Source organism: Suncus etruscus, chromosome 19, assembly GCF_024139225.1.
Source record: "Suncus etruscus isolate mSunEtr1 chromosome 19, mSunEtr1.pri.cur, whole genome shotgun sequence".
Classification (NCBI taxonomy): Eukaryota; Metazoa; Chordata; class Mammalia; order Eulipotyphla; family Soricidae; genus Suncus; species Suncus etruscus.
The window spans coordinates 29890432-29909878 of NC_064866.1; the positions used below are offsets into that span (position 1 = coordinate 29890432).

Here is a 19447-nt window from a genome sequence, read left to right on the forward strand (position 1 = left end):
TATCCCTAATCTCTTTGTATTAAATACAAGTACTTGATAGATCAAACTCTCAGTCCTCACTGCATCTAAACTTCTTTACTGTGTCAGTTTATTTGCTGTCTTTGCTAATGTATACTGTACACTCAAAATTAATTTTTTTTTTCTTTTTGGGTCACAATGAAGAGTGCTCAGAGCTTACTCCTGGCTCTGTGTTCAGGGATCACTCCTGGTGGACTTGGGCGACTATATGGGATACCAGGGATTAAAACCAGGTCACCTGCATGCTAGGCAAGAGCCCTAGCTGCTGTACGATCACTCCAGCCCCTCAAAATTAATATTTTAGGGGGGGCCACACTCATTTGATGCTCAGGGGTTACTCCTGGCTATGCGCTCAGAAATTGTCCCTGGTTTGGGGGACCATATGGGATGCCGGGATTGAACCGCTGTCCGTCCTAAACTAGCGCAAGGTAGACGCCTTAACCTCCTAGCGCCACTGCTCCAGTCCCTAAAAATTTATTTTTTTATTTTTCCCCCACCCCCAAAATTAATTTTTTATTGCTATTTACCTTTACCTGAAATAACATCTATATCTTTTTCTATTAGTAATACATTGTTTTAGTGTAGCATGGACAGAAACCATGTACTTTATCATCTTAGTTGTTAGCTATAATGAGCATAATTGGTCTCCTTATACTTTAGTTTCTTTCAGTAAAGAGAATCAGTTGATAGTTCTTAATTTATAGGGTTTTTGTGAGGACTAGATGAGTTAATATTTAAAAAATATGTTTAGGGGCAAGAATGATGGTACAGCAAGTAGAGATTTGCCTTGCACACTGCTCACCTGTATTCGATCCCCGGCACCCCATATGGTCCTACCCCCAAGCCCAGCAGCAACACTGGGTATGGTCCAAAAACAAAACAAAAATAAAACCACCACAACAAAAATGTGTTTTTTTATTGCTTAGTAAGTAGCCCTTTCTCTAATATTACTAATTTTTTAGTCAGATTTGACTAGACCATATGAAATTATTTCATTACTGAAAGAAAAAATAAAGAGCCTGAGCTTTGAAGGGAGTCTACCTGAAAATACTAAAATCCTTACTGTTTTATTTAATGGAAAGTTGTATGACATCTCTTGGTTTTTACTATTAATAGAAATAGAACTAAAAACTGATCTCTGGTTTTGTCATTCCTGTTATATATATGTATTGACTTATTTCCATTTTATGGGTTGTTTTAAGTTTAATATTGTATAGTGATTAACAAAGTATTATCTCTTTTGCAGATAACTATCAATTATAAACAGCTGTAAAACTAGATCTGTTATTCTCTCCAAATAAAAGAAACCAAGATCCATGAGTGGGCATCGGTCAACAAGGAAACGAGGTGGAGAGACTCACCCGGAGTCCTCTATGGGCTTCGGGCATATGAGTACTCCGGGCTGTATATTAAACAAGTTGTTTCAGTTACCTACACCACCACTGTCAAGACACCAACTAAAGCGGCTGGAAGAACACAGATACCAGAGTGCTGGACGGTCCCTACTTGAACCCTTAATGCAAGGGTATTGGGAATGGCTAGTTGGAAGAGTTCCCTCTTGGATTGCCCCAAATCTTATCACCATCATTGGATTGTCGATAAACATCTGTACAACTGTTTTATTAGTCTTCTACTGCCCCACAGCTACAGAGCAGGTAAGAGGAATTTCTTAACAACAAATAGAAATAGGCTGGAGTTTAGTATAGCTGTTGCTTGCATGTGGCAAACCTTGCTTCAATCCCTGGCATCTCACATAGTTCCACAAGTCCTACAAGAAGTGATCCTGACACCACTGAGTGGCCCCTCCAAACCGCAGATTAACATGTTATAGGGGCCGGAGTGGTGGCACTGTAGTAGGGCATTTGCCTTGCACATGGCTGACCCAGGATGGACTGCATTCAGATCCCCCAGCATCCTGTTTGGTCCCCTAAGCCAGGAGCGATTTCTGAGCACATAGCCAGGAGTAGCCCCTGAGCATCACCAGGTGTGGCTCAAAAATTAAAAAACTCTGAGTTCTTTATGAAAGTTTTATTCTATTTTTAATGGCTGAATGAAGTTTCAGTCAATAGTAAATAAATAATGAGATGACCAGCAAGAAACCAGTCTTATGAAAGTTAGTTTTCTCTCCTTCTCAGTGAAAATTGTTGAATATACCTTTTCTCTTCTATAAACACACATAGCTGATGGACCTCAGATTTTATTCTATTATTCTAACAAAAACTAAGGAATTAATATGAGAAAAAATTCATACTATTTTGTGTTTTGTGTCTTGCTTTTGTTGCCATTAAAGAAATGAAGCATGGTATTGCTTACAAAGACTCTCCAGGGCCTTCTCAAATACAAGTTTCTCTACTGCTGTTACCTTTTTTCTCTCTGCTACTCATTACTTAAAACCAACATTTAAACTAGAACCTTTTCTTTCTTCTTCTTCTTTTTTTTTTTATAAGCTACACCCAGCAATGCTTAGGAATTACTCTTGGTTACTCAGGAATTATTCCTGGCAGTGCTTAAGGGACCAGATGGGATTCTGGGAATCAAACCTGGGTCATCTACATATAAGGCAATATCTCTAGTCCCTGAAGTTATGTACAAAAGAGTTATTTGTTATATCTATATAATCAGAATAATTAGTAATTAATCAAAATAATCAGGAGATAGAAGATGGTTCTCAAAGAAAGAGGTCAGAATTGACTGTGGGCTAAATGAAATTATGGTTACAACATTCCTTGTCTTGTTTAAGATTGAAGAAATAAGGGGCAGAGAGTGTTTAAGACTCTTGCCATGTACACAACCAATCCAGGTTCTCTCTCTGGCATCCCATAGGGCCCCAAGCTTGCCAGGTGTGATTCTTAAGTTTATCATTGCAGTGGTTATCATTGCAAGTCAAACACACTTTGTTGTAGTGCTGGGAGAAGAGCCAGAATTATACTTGGTGCTATGGAGCAGTACCAGGGATCAAATTGTAGCTTCACACTTGCAAGTATGCCACCACTGAATCACATCCTAGCATCTCTGTCTTCAGATGGGGAGATAAGAAGTAAGGGTTGGAAGTGCCATTCCCAGTGGTGTTCAGGAGTTGTACCCTACTGAGTGCGGGGTTACTCCTGGCAATGCCATGGGGACCATATAGTACCAGGGATGAACCTGGGCCTCTGCAAACATGCATTTTAACCCATTGAGCTTTCTCTGTGGTCCCTGTCTTAGAGTGTTTTTTTTTTTTTATATGTCCTTTGATTTATTATATTTCAGAATCACCTCTGAAGCTTATTTGGGAAACTAAGTAATTATTTCTAGAGTAATTTTCCCAAATCTCACAGGCCTTTAAAAATATAGTTGAACAATAGAAAACTGATATATTCTCTCTGGAAGCTCTCCAGTAATCTTGAGCTAGTTTCAGAATGGGAATTCGAAAGAGCAGGTCCAAAGATCTCTCAGCTATTAGTAGGTATTTATTGAACTCTTTAGAGCAGTGGTCCTCAAACTATGGCCCGCGGGCCACATATCGTATTTGTATCTGTTTTGTTTCTTCATTGCAAAATAAGATATATGCAGTGTGCATAAGAATTCGTTCATAAGTTTTGTTTTTACTATCGTCAGACCCTCCAATGGTCTGAGGGACAGTGAACTGGCCCCCTGTTTAAAAAGAGTTTACAGAGACCATATTATTTATAATACTTATTGTTGAGTGATTTGAAATTGTTGGGGCAACCCCAGAATTAGTGAACTCTCCTTGGGAAATTTATAAAATTAACAAGTCAGACTCAAAAAGAAAAAAAGAAAAACCACAGTAACTCACAAAGAAACCCAATAGTCACAGATTAAGAGTTATCTTCTCTTAGTCAATGGATAGCTTTGGCCTTGATTGAACATGGAATACTGGTGAGGGGTGGGGTGTAGGGAGGAGAGGACATTTCATATGTATGAGGCCCTGTACTAATGCTCAGGCCCCTTCTGCTTTTTTAAAACCTGACTTCCTTTCTTGAATTCATCCTTTCATATGCAATTTTTTTGTTGCTATTTGTGTGAGTTTTAGGTGCCAAAGCCAGTGTTGGTCAGGGTTCCTGGCTCTGTACTTAGGGATCACTCTTGGTGTAGCATGGAAACCTTATGTAGTGCTGGAGATCAAACCAGGATGTGTTGCATACAGCAAGCACCTTAACTCCTTAACCCTTCACTATCTCTTCATTCAGACATATAGAATACTTAACAATTTTTATGTATTCTTTGAGACACTTGTACTAATGTATATATACATTCGTGTTTATGTAAATGATCAGATCTGCTTCAGAAGTTCAGAAAAAAACACCCTTTGTTTCTAAGATGTTTACTACTTTATTTGATTCAAATAAAAATACTTTTATTTGGGGCCAGAGAGATAGCATAAGGGAGTTTAAGGCACATGCCATTCATGCAGCCTACTGTAAATACTTGGCACAACATTATAACCTCTATTGCCTTTTGGCTCAGGTTTAATCCTGGTGCTGTTGGGCCCAAACATCACAAGTCTTGTCCTTGCAATGCTGCAACCTCTCATCACCCTTGTGTGAAACTGATAACCTCATTGGCTGAGAATTTGGAGGGGTAGGGAGTGGAGAAGTGGATGAAGAGGAGAGGGGAATTCTCAGAATCTCCTGAGCACTACTTGGAGGGTACCACACAAAGTAGAATAAATAGTACCACTGTAAAGTTTTGCAACTTAATGAATTATCACATTCTGATAAAATTATTTGCTTAAGCTAGTTCTTCCCCACCCACCTGACTTCCTGTCCAATATGTAAATTCTTTCATTAGCCTCCCAAGTTCTTAACCTAGCTGAGATCAAACTTGTCCTTAAGAAAACATTTTGAAAATACCACTGAGAGTTGTGAAATCATGGGAACAAGAGAAAAATATATACTAGTTTTAGAATTGTACAGATTCACCGGGAGAAAAACTCAAATATAAAAAGGCTTGGATCTTATATATATAATTTCCATCTTGCTATTTCCTAAGATAGTATCTTTTTTTTTTTTTTACTAAAAGTTGAAGTTGCCTATAGTGCAGAGTAACACTCTGACCTATAGCAGTCTTAAATTTAAGGTCAATGAAATACCTTGTGTTCTGTTCCATAAAAGAATATGGCCAGAGTGAGAGCACAACACACAGGACATTTATTTGCCTTGCATGTGGCTGAATTGGGTTTAATCCCAGCATCACATATGGTCCAGTGACCCTGCCCAAAGTAATTTCTGAATGTAATGTAGCCAGGAGTAACCTCTAAGTATTGTCAGGTATGGCCCAAAAAGAAAAAAAATAAAAAGACCTATTATCTAATGGAGTTCTCTCTGTAGGTAGGGTTCTGTGTGTATGTGGTCCAGCTACATCTGACTATCTATGTCTTTGCAGCTGAGCAAATGAATTTTACTTTGGTATGATCTTAAAAATTTAAAGACAGTGGCCACAGGGCTAATGTCTGCTATATAGGACAATGCAGCTTTGGAAATTTACTGAATTCTTTAGGAGCAGAAAGCAACAGGCCCAAAATCTAAAAGGTGGGGTTCTAGTTTTTTGTTTTGTTTTGTTGGTTTTTTTTTTTTTTTTGAGGTCCACACCCAGTGGTGGTCAGGACTTACTGCTGTCTCTGCACTCAGGGATCACTCCTGGCGGGCTCAGGGGACAGACATCATGCTGGAGTTCAAACTGAGTCTGCCACATGCAAGGCAAACTCCCTACCTGTTGTACTACCTCTCCAAGATGGTTTTCTTAATCACACAAGATTAATCACTACCCACAGTGGTTACATATAAAGTATGTTATGCAATCACAAGTTCTGCTTTCAGGATTTGTAAGTTTGACTTAAGGAACATATACACCATGGTTCTTTTGACAGCTTCAGTGTCCTAAAATGTGAACTTCAGGAAAAGTTTGAGAAGATCCTTATCTTTAACTAAATAAGTAGATCCTATAATTTGGATCCTGCAATTTGAAATAAACAACATTATTTACATCTCTCAATTTTCTTAATATGTAACTTTCTGCATTTCAGATTCACAGCTCAACTTAATAGCCAGTATTTGGGAAATATCTTGTAATTATGAAGTTTTTTTACATCCTGAGCATCCATTCTTAAAAAGAATAAACCAATAGAATAATAAGCTCTTCTTTTTTAGATATCTAATATTTAAATTGAGTACTAATGACCTGATTAAGTTTCTCTGTGGAAAGAAAAAAAATGTTGCTGTAAAAATGTGACCATTGTAGGGAGATAGTATTTGGACACTTAACTTGTATGTGATGGACCTCATTTCAGTCCCCTGCACTGTATATGATCACCTTAGCGCTGCTAGGTATGGATGTTCCCCTCCCCAGAAAGTGAACATGAGTATCTGAAAAACAACATTCTGGCACTCTGTCCTAGGCCATCATTCCCCTCTTGATCCATGGAATGCTGAAGAGGTGGTGTGTTTGAAAATAAGTTACATGCTCAAATTGACTTGAAAATGATTCATATTGTATCCTGTCTTGAATATTCACAATAGGCACTAATGATATGAAGAGCTGTAATAGAGAAATCTGTGTAACATGGTTTATGCTTTTGACATGAGTCTAGTTTGATTTTTTTTTCTGCAGTTACCTTGAAGTTATAATTAAGAAAAATGCTGATTTTTGAAAAATATTGATTCATAGAGACTATGTATTAGGAGTGATCTTTGTATTTACTCTCATGGAATTTCAGTTATTTTCATAAAATAAAAGTTGTGCAACATCTGCCTGAGCACCTGCAGAGCAGAAAATGTAATTCTTATTATAAAACAAATACGATTTGTTTCAAAAAGTTTTTCATTATCTAGTGCTTGGATCTTCTCTCTCATAACTTCGAAGCAATAATGCTTCTCTGAAGAAGAAAAAATATAGAAGCAGAAATATATTAGCTACCTATAGCAGTTAATGTGTCTCAGTATTCTTACCTTTTACTTCACAGGCACCTCTGTGGGCATATATTGCCTGTGCGTGTGGCCTTTTCATTTACCAGTCTTTGGATGCTATAGATGGGAAGCAGGCAAGAAGAACCAATAGTAGTTCTCCTTTGGGAGAACTTTTTGATCATGGTTGTGATTCACTATCAACAGGTATTATTGACTTTTTAATATTAATGATTAACAGTGAAACATGGAATGTGATAAACAATGCTAGATAAACAAGAGAGGTCTGTAGTATTAGAATAATGATCAGATAAGTGATTTTAAGTTTATCATAATAAAAATAATAAAGACTGTATTGGACAGATGTGTAACTTACACATACAAGACCCTCAGTTCAATTCAAAAGAGAGCATTAGTTTTTTGAAGGGGGCCAGATTTGTAGTTTACCAGTAGAGTGATTCCCTTGCCTGTGTGAGGTACTACATTCAGGCTCCTGGTATCACAAAAATACAGATTTATTCATAAAATTATGTTGTATTACCTTCCATGTTATGAGATGCTAGGTGATCTGTGGCACCATAAAAAACAAGAATATATATGGGGTCGGAGAAATAGCATGGAGGTAAGGCGTTTGCCTTGCATGTGGAAGAATGGTGGTTCGAATCCCGGCATCCCATATAGTCCCCCAAGCCTTCTAGGGGTGATTTCTGAGAGCCAGGAGTAACCTGCTGAGTGTGACCCAAAAAAAACAAACAAAAAAAACCCAAGAATATAATAAGTAAAAATATCTGTGAACTTAATTATAAATATAACTACAATAAATGGGTTTAGATAAAAACTAAAACAATATACTAATATTTATTAGTAGATGAGTACTGTAGTCAGAATATAGATATGTGGGGCCGGAGAGATAGCACAGCAGTAGGGTGTTTACCTTGCACACAGCCGATCCAGGATGAACTGTGGTTCGAATCCCAGCATCCGTATGGTCCCTGGAGCCAGGAGCAATTCCTGAGCACAGGGCCAGGAGTAACGCCTGAACGCCACTGTGTGTGACCCAGAAACAAACAAACAAAACAAAACAAAAAATGAATATAGATATATATTTGTAATATTTTTAAATTCCCAAATTTTTGGGAGCAAGTAGAAAGAAGGAATACTGGGGTTGTTGGGTGGGGGTCCACGACCTCAATACATTTCACTTGTGCTCTCCCCCCAAACCACCCATCCCCAGTATTCAAATTTCATTGAATGTCAGAGTTTTATATTGATATCCATTGAATGAGAAGAGATAACTCTTAATCTATGACTAATGAATTTCTTTGCGAATTACCTTGGTTTTTATTTTTTTCTTTTTGAGTCTGCCTTGTAAATTTTATTGCTTATTATTATGCTATCACTAGGATAAGAGAATTTTCTCCAAAAAATGCTGAAATATTTTCAGTTTTCAAGACCTTTGGTTTCACTAAATGGTAGAAAGAAAGAAGAGGTTGAAATTATAAATAAAGATAATTTGAAAATCATATTCTACTTTCCTATTACCACAAGTAATGATCAATTGATTTTACATTTATAGCAAATCTTTTGCCACATCTAAAATCATTTTTAGAGAGGGGGGAAATAAAAAAAATATAATCATTTTTAGGGGCCAGAGTGATAGCACAATGGTAGGACATTTGCCTTGCACAAAGCCGACCCATGATAAACCCGGCTTTGATCCTGGCATTCCATATGGATGCCTGCCAGGAGTAACCTCTGAGTACTGCCAGGTATGACCAAATAACCAACCCTCCCCCCCCCCAAATTATTTTCAACTAAGCTAAATTTTGTTTCTACAATTGTAGCTTTTTCATTGTGATGTTTCTTTTGCAGTTTTTGTGGTTCTTGGAACATGTATTGCAGTACAATTGGGAACAAACCCTGACTGGATGTTTTTTTGTTGTTTTGCTGGCACTTTTATGTTCTATTGTGCACACTGGCAAACGTATGTTTCTGGAACCTTGCGATTTGGAATGTAAGTAGCACTTAATGATAATTATGTTTACTCTTTCAAATATGTAGAATTTTGTTTTTGGTATTGAGTATGAGGAATTGATCAAGCACTAAACTAGTTAATAAGTTTAAAACATTACTCATAATCACTGTCATGTTTTCTCCTATCACTCTTTAAAAGGAAATACCTGAATCTCCTAACCAAAAAAAAATTTTGAGGGTATAGGGGGTATTATGTTGGGAATACATTCAGTGATGCTTAGGGCTTCCTCCTGGCTTTACATTCAGGGATCATTCCTGATAGGGTTTGGGGATGATATGGAATATCAGGGATCAAACCATGGCTGGCACTGACCAAGCAAGTGAAAGCAGAGATAAATAAATGGGACCACATTAAACTCAGAAACTTCTGTATCTTAAAGGAAATAGTGACTAGGACATAAAGGATACCCGTGGCATGGAAGAAATTTTCACCCAATATCCATCAAATAAGGGGCTAACATCTAAAATATACGAAGTACTGATAGAACTTTACAAGAAAAAAAATCTACCTCCATCAGAAAATGGGAAGAAGAAATGAACAGACACTTCCTCAAAGAAGAAATACAGATGACCAAAGGGGGCATAAGAAAATGTTCCTCATCACTAATCATCAGGAAGATGCAAATCAAAACAACAATGAGATATTATCTCACACTACAGAGACTATCACATCACAAAGAACAAGAATAACCAGTGCTGGTGTGGATGTGGGAGAAAAGGACTTCATTCGCTGGTCCAGCCTTTTTGGAAAACAATATGAACGTACCTCTAAAAGCTAGAAATTGAGCTTCCATATGTTCCAGCAATACTACTCCTAGCGATATGCTCTAGGAATACAAAAACACAATATAATAATGCCCTTTGCACACCTATGTTCAGTACAGCACTATTTACAATAGCCAGAATCTGGAAACAACCCAGGTGCCTGAGAACAGAAGAGTGACTAAAGAAATGGTGGTACATCTACATAATGGAATACTATGCAGCCATTAGGAAAAATGAAGTCATGAAATTTGCTTACACGTGGATGGACATGGAGACTATTATGCTGAATGGAATGAACTAGAGAGAAAGGGATGGGCATAGAATAATCTCACTTATTTATGGGATATAAGAAAAAACAAGAATGGTATGGTAATAATGCCCAGAGACAATAGAGACAGGAGGTTCAGTCCAGGGTAGAAAGCTCAGCCACAAAAATGATTTTTTTTGGTTTTGGGGCCACACTCGGTGATGCTCAGGAGTTATTCTTGGCTATGTACTCAGAAATCGCTCCTGGCTTGGGGGACCATATGGGATGCCAGGGAATAGAACTGCAGTTTGTCCTAGGCTAGCGTGGGCAAGGTAGACTACCACTTAAGCCACCACTCTGTCCCCTCGGCCACAAAAAATGGTAAGTGTAACTAGAAGTAGAGAAGAGTCTGCTAGGGCAATGATAGTTGGAATGGTTTGCTCTGAACAAGGATTCAGCACTGAAAGTGGAGAAACAGGCAAGGCACCCCTCTGTTAACAATAGTGCAAACCACAGTGTCAAAAAAAAAAAAAAAAAAAAAAAAAAGGAGAGAGGAGAGAGAGAAGGGGGGAAGAATTTGCCTGCCCTAAAGCAAGGCAGGGGTGAGGGGGTCTGAGGGAAACTGGAGACTTAGGTGATGGGAAGGGTGAACTGTGAACTGGTGTACATTGTAAGATATTGTATGGTTTACATTGTATGACTGAAACCCAAGAATGAAAAATTTTGTAACCACAGTGCTTAAGTAAAGTAATTAAAAAAAAAATACCACTGTTGGGCATTTGAAAGACTAGCATCTACCTGCAGAACTATCACGGTGGTCCCTCCCAACCAATATTTTAAAATTAAAATTAAAGCAGTAGTCCTTTCTCATTTATAGCCTTCCATTCCCTCTGATAAATTGATTCTTTCCCCTTACTGTTAATATTTTGACACATAAAAGTGCATTTTTAGTGACTGGAGCAATAGCACAGTGGTAGGGCTTTTCCTTGTATGCGGCTGACCCAGGATGTACCTGGGTTCCTTCCCCCAGTGTCCCATATAGTCCCCCAAGCCTGGAGCTATTTTTGAGTGCATAGCCAGGCGTAACCCCTGAGCATCACCAAGTGTTGCCCAAAAACCAAAAAAAAAAAAAGTGCATTTTCAGGCAAGAACAGATTGTTTTTGAAAATATGGGACAATTTTCACCTCTATTATAGCTTAATTAAATGTTATTCTTTTCATGAGTTTCTTTCTACTATTTAAGAATTTATGAAAAAAACAACAACTTTGCTTTTATCATTCTGTTGGTATGAGCACACCATATAGATTAGTTTACCAACATAAGCTTAAAATGTTTTAAATTAAATGCAAACTTCTTTTTAAACTCTGAAATGAATAATTCTTACTTGGAGATCAGTACTTTTCCATAAGTTATAATGAGTAAACTTGTCTTGGTGTACTTAATTTAAGATGATATTCACCAAATAGCCAAATAGTTTTTAAATATCCCAGATCCTCTTTACATGGTATAGGTTTAAAAGAGAAAAACATTTGGAAAAAGACTGAATACTTTGGACTGGTGAAATTACTACAGGGATTAAGGCACTTGCCTTGAGTGCAGCTAACACTGCTTCTCTCCCTGGCACCACATAGAGTCTTTTAGCCTTGCCAATAGTGATTTCTGAGCCCAGAGCTAAGTATAAGCCCTTTGTACTGCTTGATATAATACTTGATGAAATGTCAAAAATCTCCAATGCTAGATGATAGAACTAGATAGATGATAGAACTAGATAGCACAAGACCTGGAAATTCAAGATTACTCCTGGCTCTTTACTTAGGAATTACTCCTTGCAGCTCAGGGTACTTTTTAGGATTCCTGGGATCAAATCCATGCCCGTTAATGCAAGTGCCCACCTACCAGGCAGTACCTACCTATTGTACTATCTAGCCCCTATCTCCTGCTATCTCTAGTAGGAGAATATGTGAATCTTTCTCTTCAAGATTAACTATTAATGGATTTTTCAATTTTTAGATCCTTAACAAATTAACTTTTCTAGGCCCTCAACAAGCCTGAATACATGGAAATTTAACTGCACAAATTCAGTTCATATGCTTTTCATAAAAATTAAATAGAATTTAAGATGTTCTTAAATCATGATCTTTTTTTTTTTTTTGGTTTTTGGTTTTTGGGTCACACCCGACAGTGCTCAGGAGTTACTCCTGGCTGTCTGCTCAGAAATAGCTCCTGGGAGGCACGGGGGACCATATGGGACACCGGGATTCGAACCAACCACCTTTGGTCCTGGATCGGCTGCTTGCAAGGCAAACGCCGCTGTGCTATCTCTCCGGGCCCTTAAATTATGATCTTAACTGAATAACTTAGTTAATACTATTTTGGGTGTTAACTAAGACATGTATCAGAAGAATTTTTAAATAAAGAGGTCTAAAGAATATACTTTAGGCAATCAATTGATAATATCCTTATTTTAAGTATTTTAGTCTCATAATAGACTTGAGTGTACAATTGTAAATTGCCTAATTTATCATCAGTTTATAAAATGAATAGTTTTAAAAGACTAGAGATTCCTGGCAAAAAGCAGCATATTAATTGAAAAAAAGAGTCTTGCTCCACATTGTATAGTACTTATTCTTAATATTGTCTTATTCTTTGCATTAAATAAAACTATCCATAGAGCTGTAGGATAATAGGGGGAGTAAAGTGCTTGTCTTGCATGTAGCCAACCCTGGCTTGATTCCCAGCACTGCATCACCAGATGTGACCCCCAAATCCAATAAATAAAAAATAAGTCAAATTTTAAAGATTATAAAATGTTAATGGATTAATAAGATCACTTGGTTTGTTTTAATTCAGTTTTTAATTTTCCTCATTTACTATTTTTAAAAGTAGCAGAGTTTGTAATGTCTGGAGTTCACATAGTTTTGCTTCATTGCTCATTGTTTTAATTAACTTGCTTGATTTTTGTTTGGGGGCCACAGCTGGCTGTATTCAGGTGTTACTCATGGTGCTGTGCTCATGAATTACTCCAGGTGGTGCTCGGGGGATCTATGGGATGCTGGGGTTCGAATCCAGGTTGGCTGCATGCAAGGCGAGCCCCTACCTGGCCTAATTTCAGTTAATTTGAAAGTGAAATTTTATTTATCATCAAGCCCTAATGTACTTTCTTTATCAAGTAAAGCAACACCAAACATACAGTATGGGGACTAAAGGAAGCAGAAAGGATAAATCAAGGAACTAGGGGAAGAGTAAATAATGGAGTACTCATTAACACACTTTCTATTTGCCAGCCTTAGAATTTCTCTCATGGTTTGCTCCTTTGATGAAGTACATACTTAAAGAACTGTAAGAAGTTCTATATTACAACAGAAGATGACTGTAAGGTAGAAGTAAGCAGTGGGCCAAGTAGGATTCAGAAAGATCTTTGATATTCTGCCAGGAAATGTGAGCTATTTCCCTGAATCTTTGGCTGAACCTAAAGCAATGAAATGACAAAAGTTTCCAGGTAGGGGCTGAATAGATAATGCAAGGGTTAAGGCATTTGCCTTGCACACACTGATCCAAGATCAATTTCTAGCACTGCATCCATATGGTCCTGAAGTTAGAACTAGTAGTAAGTCCTGACAACCTCTGGATGTGCCCCTCCACATCTCCTCAGATGTAATGTTTGGAAAGATTAGTCTGATAATACTTGGGGATTTGAATTGAAGTAAATTGTGATAGAGGTAAGGAAGGAGGGGCCGGCGAGGTGGCGCTAGAGGTAAGGTGTCTGCCTTGCAAGCGCTAGCCAAGGAAGGACCGCGGTTCGATCCCCCAGCGTTCCGTATGGTCCCCCCAAGCCAGGGGCAATTTCTGAATGCTTAGCCAGGAGTAACCCTTGAGCATCAAACGGGTGTGGCCCGAAAAAAACAAAAAAATAAGGAAGGAGACACTTGAGGTATCTTAATATTTAAAAGGTGTAGTCTGAACTAGCACCATGACAGAGCTTTTTAAAGAGAAAGAGATAGGTTGCAGAGAAAAGGTAAAAATACAGGACATATAAAGTGAATGAGAGAGCAGATTGTAGAATGATTTCTCATCCCTTTCTGTGGATGATTGGATGGAAAGTGGAGAAAATAAACTGAAAGAAGATCTCGGTCTAGAACTTATGTGTAATGGATTTTAGATGTAGCAGAAACTTAGATAGCATTCCTAGAAAGAAAGTCTAAGAAAGTGATGGAAAAGCGAGTAGAAGGAGGCATCTTGTAATGGAAAAGCAAAACAGGTGAACTTTGAAAGAGATTAACTTAAAATGCTGCCAAGATTCAAAGAGGACAAAAACATTGCACATTGAATTTGGCAGTAGGAGGCTATCCAGAACAATTTCTCTAGAGTGGTGCAATAGAAACAGTTGCAGGGGATGAGAAGTGAATAAAATAAATAAGCAAACATTTTATACAGGTTTACTTACAAAATGTGTTGCTATGATGAGAAAGATCAAAGTATTAAAATCATGGGCTCAGGGTTTTAGAAATTTACTAGAGAAAAGATTGAAGACATTAGGGCAGTAGAAGAGAAAGAATATGTTTTATGAAACTAAACTGTAGGGGAAAAAAAGGACTAAAGTAGTTTAGGGTGACAGAAACTAGATAGGGAAATATTCACTGTAGTGTTCCTCATAACAACATGAGGCAAAAGTAATATCACAAAATAATTATACCAGTTTTGAATTTAACATCTCAACTAAATGTTAATATTATAAGGAATTGGTTTTGATTTGGAAAAATATGAAGTGATTTCCTGAGATCCTTCCCATTCATCTTCACATCCAAGCATTGCATTAAAACCAAGCCATAACACTTACTAATATGTATGACTACTTTATATTTAAGGAACATATCAATGTAATGGATTCTTATGGAATAATACAGCTATTTCTAAAAGAAGCGTTTTAGATTTCACATACTCTTTTTAAATGCAGATAAAATAAGGAGAGGTATTTACCAGTTATAAGTTGAATTGAAGTTTGTATAAGGAGAATCATGTTTATTTTTAGTTCTGAAACTTAAGGTCAGTTCTTTAATGTAATTGGAATAAAGAAATACTTGAATCACTTGCTTTCTCTTCTCAGAGGAAAGAGAAAGCAGTCTTAATTTTACTTGTAACTAATTTTCAGTCATAAGTTAGGTATTAAAAGAATGTTAGTGTGATTTGTTTATATCCTCCCTGAAATTATGAATGGAGTCTTTTGACACTTCTCTGATCCCAAGTAAAACCTGCCTCATGCAGGGAACATTAGTCTGTATCTGTTACATTTAAACTGACCCTATTCCTGACTTTGATCAAAGAAAGTAGATGTTTAAGAGGAATACAGCTCTTTGTCACTAGAGCTAGTCCAGACCTGATAATCCTTGAGGATTTTTACTATTTTAAACATTTAAGTCTCAGAGTGGGGAGTGTGGTCAGAAGAAACTTCATGGATTGGTTGGATTTATGGAAGAAGATAAGTTGAAAAAATCGAAGTAAACCCTTGTAATATTTTAATTAAAATGTTTATGGAGGACAAAGCAATAGTAAAATGGGTAATGCCCTTGCTTTGCATGGCCAACCCAGGTTTGATGCCCAGCACCCCAGATGGTCCCCCAAGCCCATCCAGGAGTAATCTCTAAGCATAGAACCAGCAATGAAATCAACCCTGAACACTGCCAGGTGTGACCCAAAAACCAAAATAATACTACGAATAAAAATGATTAAGGATTATATTAAACAAAGAATTCACATAACCTCTCTTAAAACTCTTTGTTGTCAATATCTTTATGACTGCCAGATGTCTGTACAGAATAACTTTTATAAAATTTTAGTAACCCTAAACAGTCTTTAAAAAGTTGTATTTGTGCAAAACAGGAGCCTTTAAAAATAAAATCTTCCACATTGAAAAGAATAATGATTGTTTTAGGAAACTAATAAAAGATAAGAAGTTATGTTTTCAGGAGACAAAAAGAAATAGTAAATTGAATTAAGGCCAGCATATCATGCCTCAAGTATTATTTCCACATTATCTTGTCTGTTATCAGCTGGTTGTAGTGGATAATTATTGTTTTAGAAAACTAACAAAAGATATGAAGTTATGTTTTGGGAGACAGAAATAATAAATTGAACTAAGGCCAGCATATCATGCCTCAAGTATTATTTCCACATTATCTTGTCTGTTATCAGCTAGTTTGAGGCCCAAAACGTTCATGTGCCTCATTGCCTAATTTTCTAATGTAAGAGTTTTGAATTAGATGTTATCAAAAGTTCCTTTAGCTGGTATTAATTTACAAGTGTTATTTTAGTGTACTTATAAGTATTTATCTTAATCTGTTAAGTTTTCAGTTCATAGTCCCAAGGTTTCACATTTACTTTAACTAAAAATCTTGGCATTAAATGTTTATTTCTATATAAGTAAATTTCTAACTTTTCTATCATTAAAAAAGGTTAAGTAGGATTCTGATTATATGGCATATTCTGTTCATCTTGCCCAAATAACCATTATAAAGTAGAAGATCTAGTAATTAAAAACTGTTCTCTGTTAATATATGATTTACTTTCTTTAGATTAGGAATATAGGTTGAGTGCCTATATAGAATCTGCATGTCTTTAAATGTCTAAGATGTATTAAGTACCAGAAATGTTCCTTTTAGTTTCCAGTTTCTCTGTGAATTTTTTTCCTCAGTGACGATTTACTCCTTTGAATCCTGCCCAATTTATTTTATTCAGATGCCATATTCTTCTAAAACATCTGTTTGTATTCATGCAAAGTCTAGATTGAGTTTAACTCATATCATCGGATAAATTAGGAATCAGTCACAGCTTTCTTCCATTCAAAATTTTAATATGTATTTTTTATTTGAAGTCTATTTTATACTATTTTTTGTTGTTGTTTTATCTGATTTTCAAAACATCTTTAATAACTGAACTGGCTGCTTACTCATGCATATCACTTAGAAACCAATCCGACATAGACATTTATAAGGCTAGTGAGGAATTGTGTGAAGCAAAAGGAGAAAAAAAATGTCAATATTCTGAGCTAGATCTCATCAGGAAACAAGCTGAGGAGATAGCCAATTTGATTTGTGTTCTAATCATATCCAAAGAAGTTACTTCTCACTCTCCCTTTCCAGCTTTTATTGGAGAGTACAGAACTAGGAGTAGGATGAGATATGATACAATGAAGGGGGGATAGCTTGTCAAACACTTGTCAAAAGTAAGTGACTTTAAATTGGAGCTGGATAGACCAATATTTTTTTTCCCGCCGCCCCCCATATACCAATATTTTATACACTGAGGTATTTTGGCCAGGATTCACCTATCCTAGGTGAATTGCACTCTACATTTTTTTTTTTTTTTTGGTTTTTGGGCCACACCCGGTAACGTTCAGGGGTTACTCCTAGCTATGTGCTCAGAAGTTGCTCCTGGCAGGCACGGGGGACCAAATGGGACACCGGGGGATCGAACCGCGGTCGGTCCGTCCAAGGCTAGCGCAGGCAAGGCAGGCACCTTACCTTTAGCGCCACCGCCCGGCCCCGCACTCTACATTTTAAATTCCAGGGTTTTCAGCTGCCTATTTACAAGTGGTTTATTTAGTGTGTTACAGCTGTAAGCTTTTAACTTTTCTACTGGTGTTGATTTGGATATAAGATATAAATGTATGAGTAAGGATAGCAGTAGTGCTATAAAATTGTATCATTGGTTTTAGATGTCTATAGTACGAATAATGCCTTTTAAATCTCTTCACTACCTGATTTTTTAGGGGTCTTTAGCAAAAGCTTTGAGTAAAGTTTATTTTGAAATGTTTGTTTCCTTGTGCATAGATTCGATGTTACAGAGTCCCAGATCATAATTATAATATGCCAGCTTCTCACAGGAACCCTGGGACCTTGGTTCTGGAACTTCACGGTAACTGCTAGAATATTCATGCTGTCAAATGAAAAATGGCGTGAACTCAAAATCAGCTCCTTTGTCATGCACAGAGCACTTAATTAAAAAGTAAAACGTCAACCTGGTGGTATTTCACAGACAAAAGGTCATGAGAAACAAGTAATTTTAATATGATAGGGCAATAAAAATCCACCCTGTTAGAATTTTTTCAAAATTTGGTGATTTGATACTGAGAATAATCTCCTGTTTATTTATTGTACCTAATACTTTTCACTTTATGCATTTTAACAAGAAAATACCTTTCCACCATTAAATAGAAATTTTTTTTCAAAATCTACATTTTGTAAACAAAAGACCAAGCAGTTTTCCTTATATGTTAAGTTGAGAAAAATCTATGGAACATTATGAAGATTTTTTTTTATTCTCTTAACTTCTTTAGCATATCCTTTAAGCAATCTGATACTAGTTCCTTTGCTTGGGTTTTCTGTGATCTTGATTTTTATTTTTAAAGCTAAAAGCAATTCTCATTTCTCTGTATTTTATGTACTATTTTCCCTTCTAAACTATGCTTTTTAAACTAAGTATCTTTAGCTTTACGTGTTACTGTCAACTTTTGCACAGCCTTTTTTTCAACTTGTTTTTAATAAGCCCTCAATTACTTAATGATAAAAGTAACAGATCTTTTCCTCTCATAATTGTAGTTTTGACCTTACGACTTTTAAACATTCAGAAGGATTCATTAGGAAATGGTTTCCCAGAAGGCTAATATAGAATTCTTGACGTTAGTATGGAGCAGTTCTACAGTAAAAGTGGAGCTTAGATTCCTTTCATTTACTTTACGACACATTGAGTATTCATATGGACACCTGGCAGATCATTTAAGTGACAAAGACTACATTAGGTTTTCTATACTGAGTCCGTATAACCTTCACTAAAATGACAGAAATGGTCTCTAGTTAGCAGGGGGGTTCTCAGAGAGCAGAATGATGTGCATTATTCTGGATATGTCATTTCTTCACTCCCCTCTACCCTAACCTGCCTTCTTAGGCTTTCCCTAAAGATCTGTGTCTTTAAGATCACTGCAATTTCTATTATTATATACACTAAAGGTCTTTTTTTTTACTGATGTTATTAGTGAGATTAATAGGTTATAGACTATTGTTTACTCACATCTTGTTTGACTATGATAATGATGTATGCTCTTTTATAAAACCAATGGACATAATCTTAGAAAGCTTGACAAAAAGTCGATTTTAAAACCAATGGACATAATCTTAGAAAGTTTGACAAAAAGTCAGTTTTGTAGTTTTTCTTTCAAATGTGTTTCCAATTAGAAAATATTGTGTTAAAAAATGAGAAGCATCATTCTGAAGTGTATTCTTTGGATATTGAGTGACAGTAAGTTAAAACCTGACTGTTTGCCTCCATTATTAATTGGTAGACTAAAACTTGAGAGTTCTAATACTACATGGGACAATATTCTCATTTTCTTTTAATGTTTCCCCATTTAGTCTCTCTGTAACCTTGGAAAAGCCAGTCGAACCATCTGGCTAAATTTTCTCATCTATAAAATGATAAATAGATCCT

The 19447-nt window shown here is 36.5% G+C and overlaps 1 protein-coding gene across 1 annotated transcript in view; it reads left to right on the plus strand.

Annotated features, from left to right (window-relative positions):
- CEPT1 (choline/ethanolamine phosphotransferase 1) overlaps window positions 1–19447 on the plus strand; it is a 44478-nt gene that overhangs the window by 5956 nt on the left and 19075 nt on the right. The window contains exons 2-4 of the mRNA XM_049765752.1: window positions 1265–1673; window positions 6980–7127; window positions 8793–8934. Of these exons, the coding sequence (XP_049621709.1) occupies window positions 1335–1673; window positions 6980–7127; window positions 8793–8934 (629 nt within the window). The 5' untranslated portion in view covers window positions 1265–1334. The remainder of the gene's footprint in view (window positions 1–1264; window positions 1674–6979; window positions 7128–8792; window positions 8935–19447) is intronic.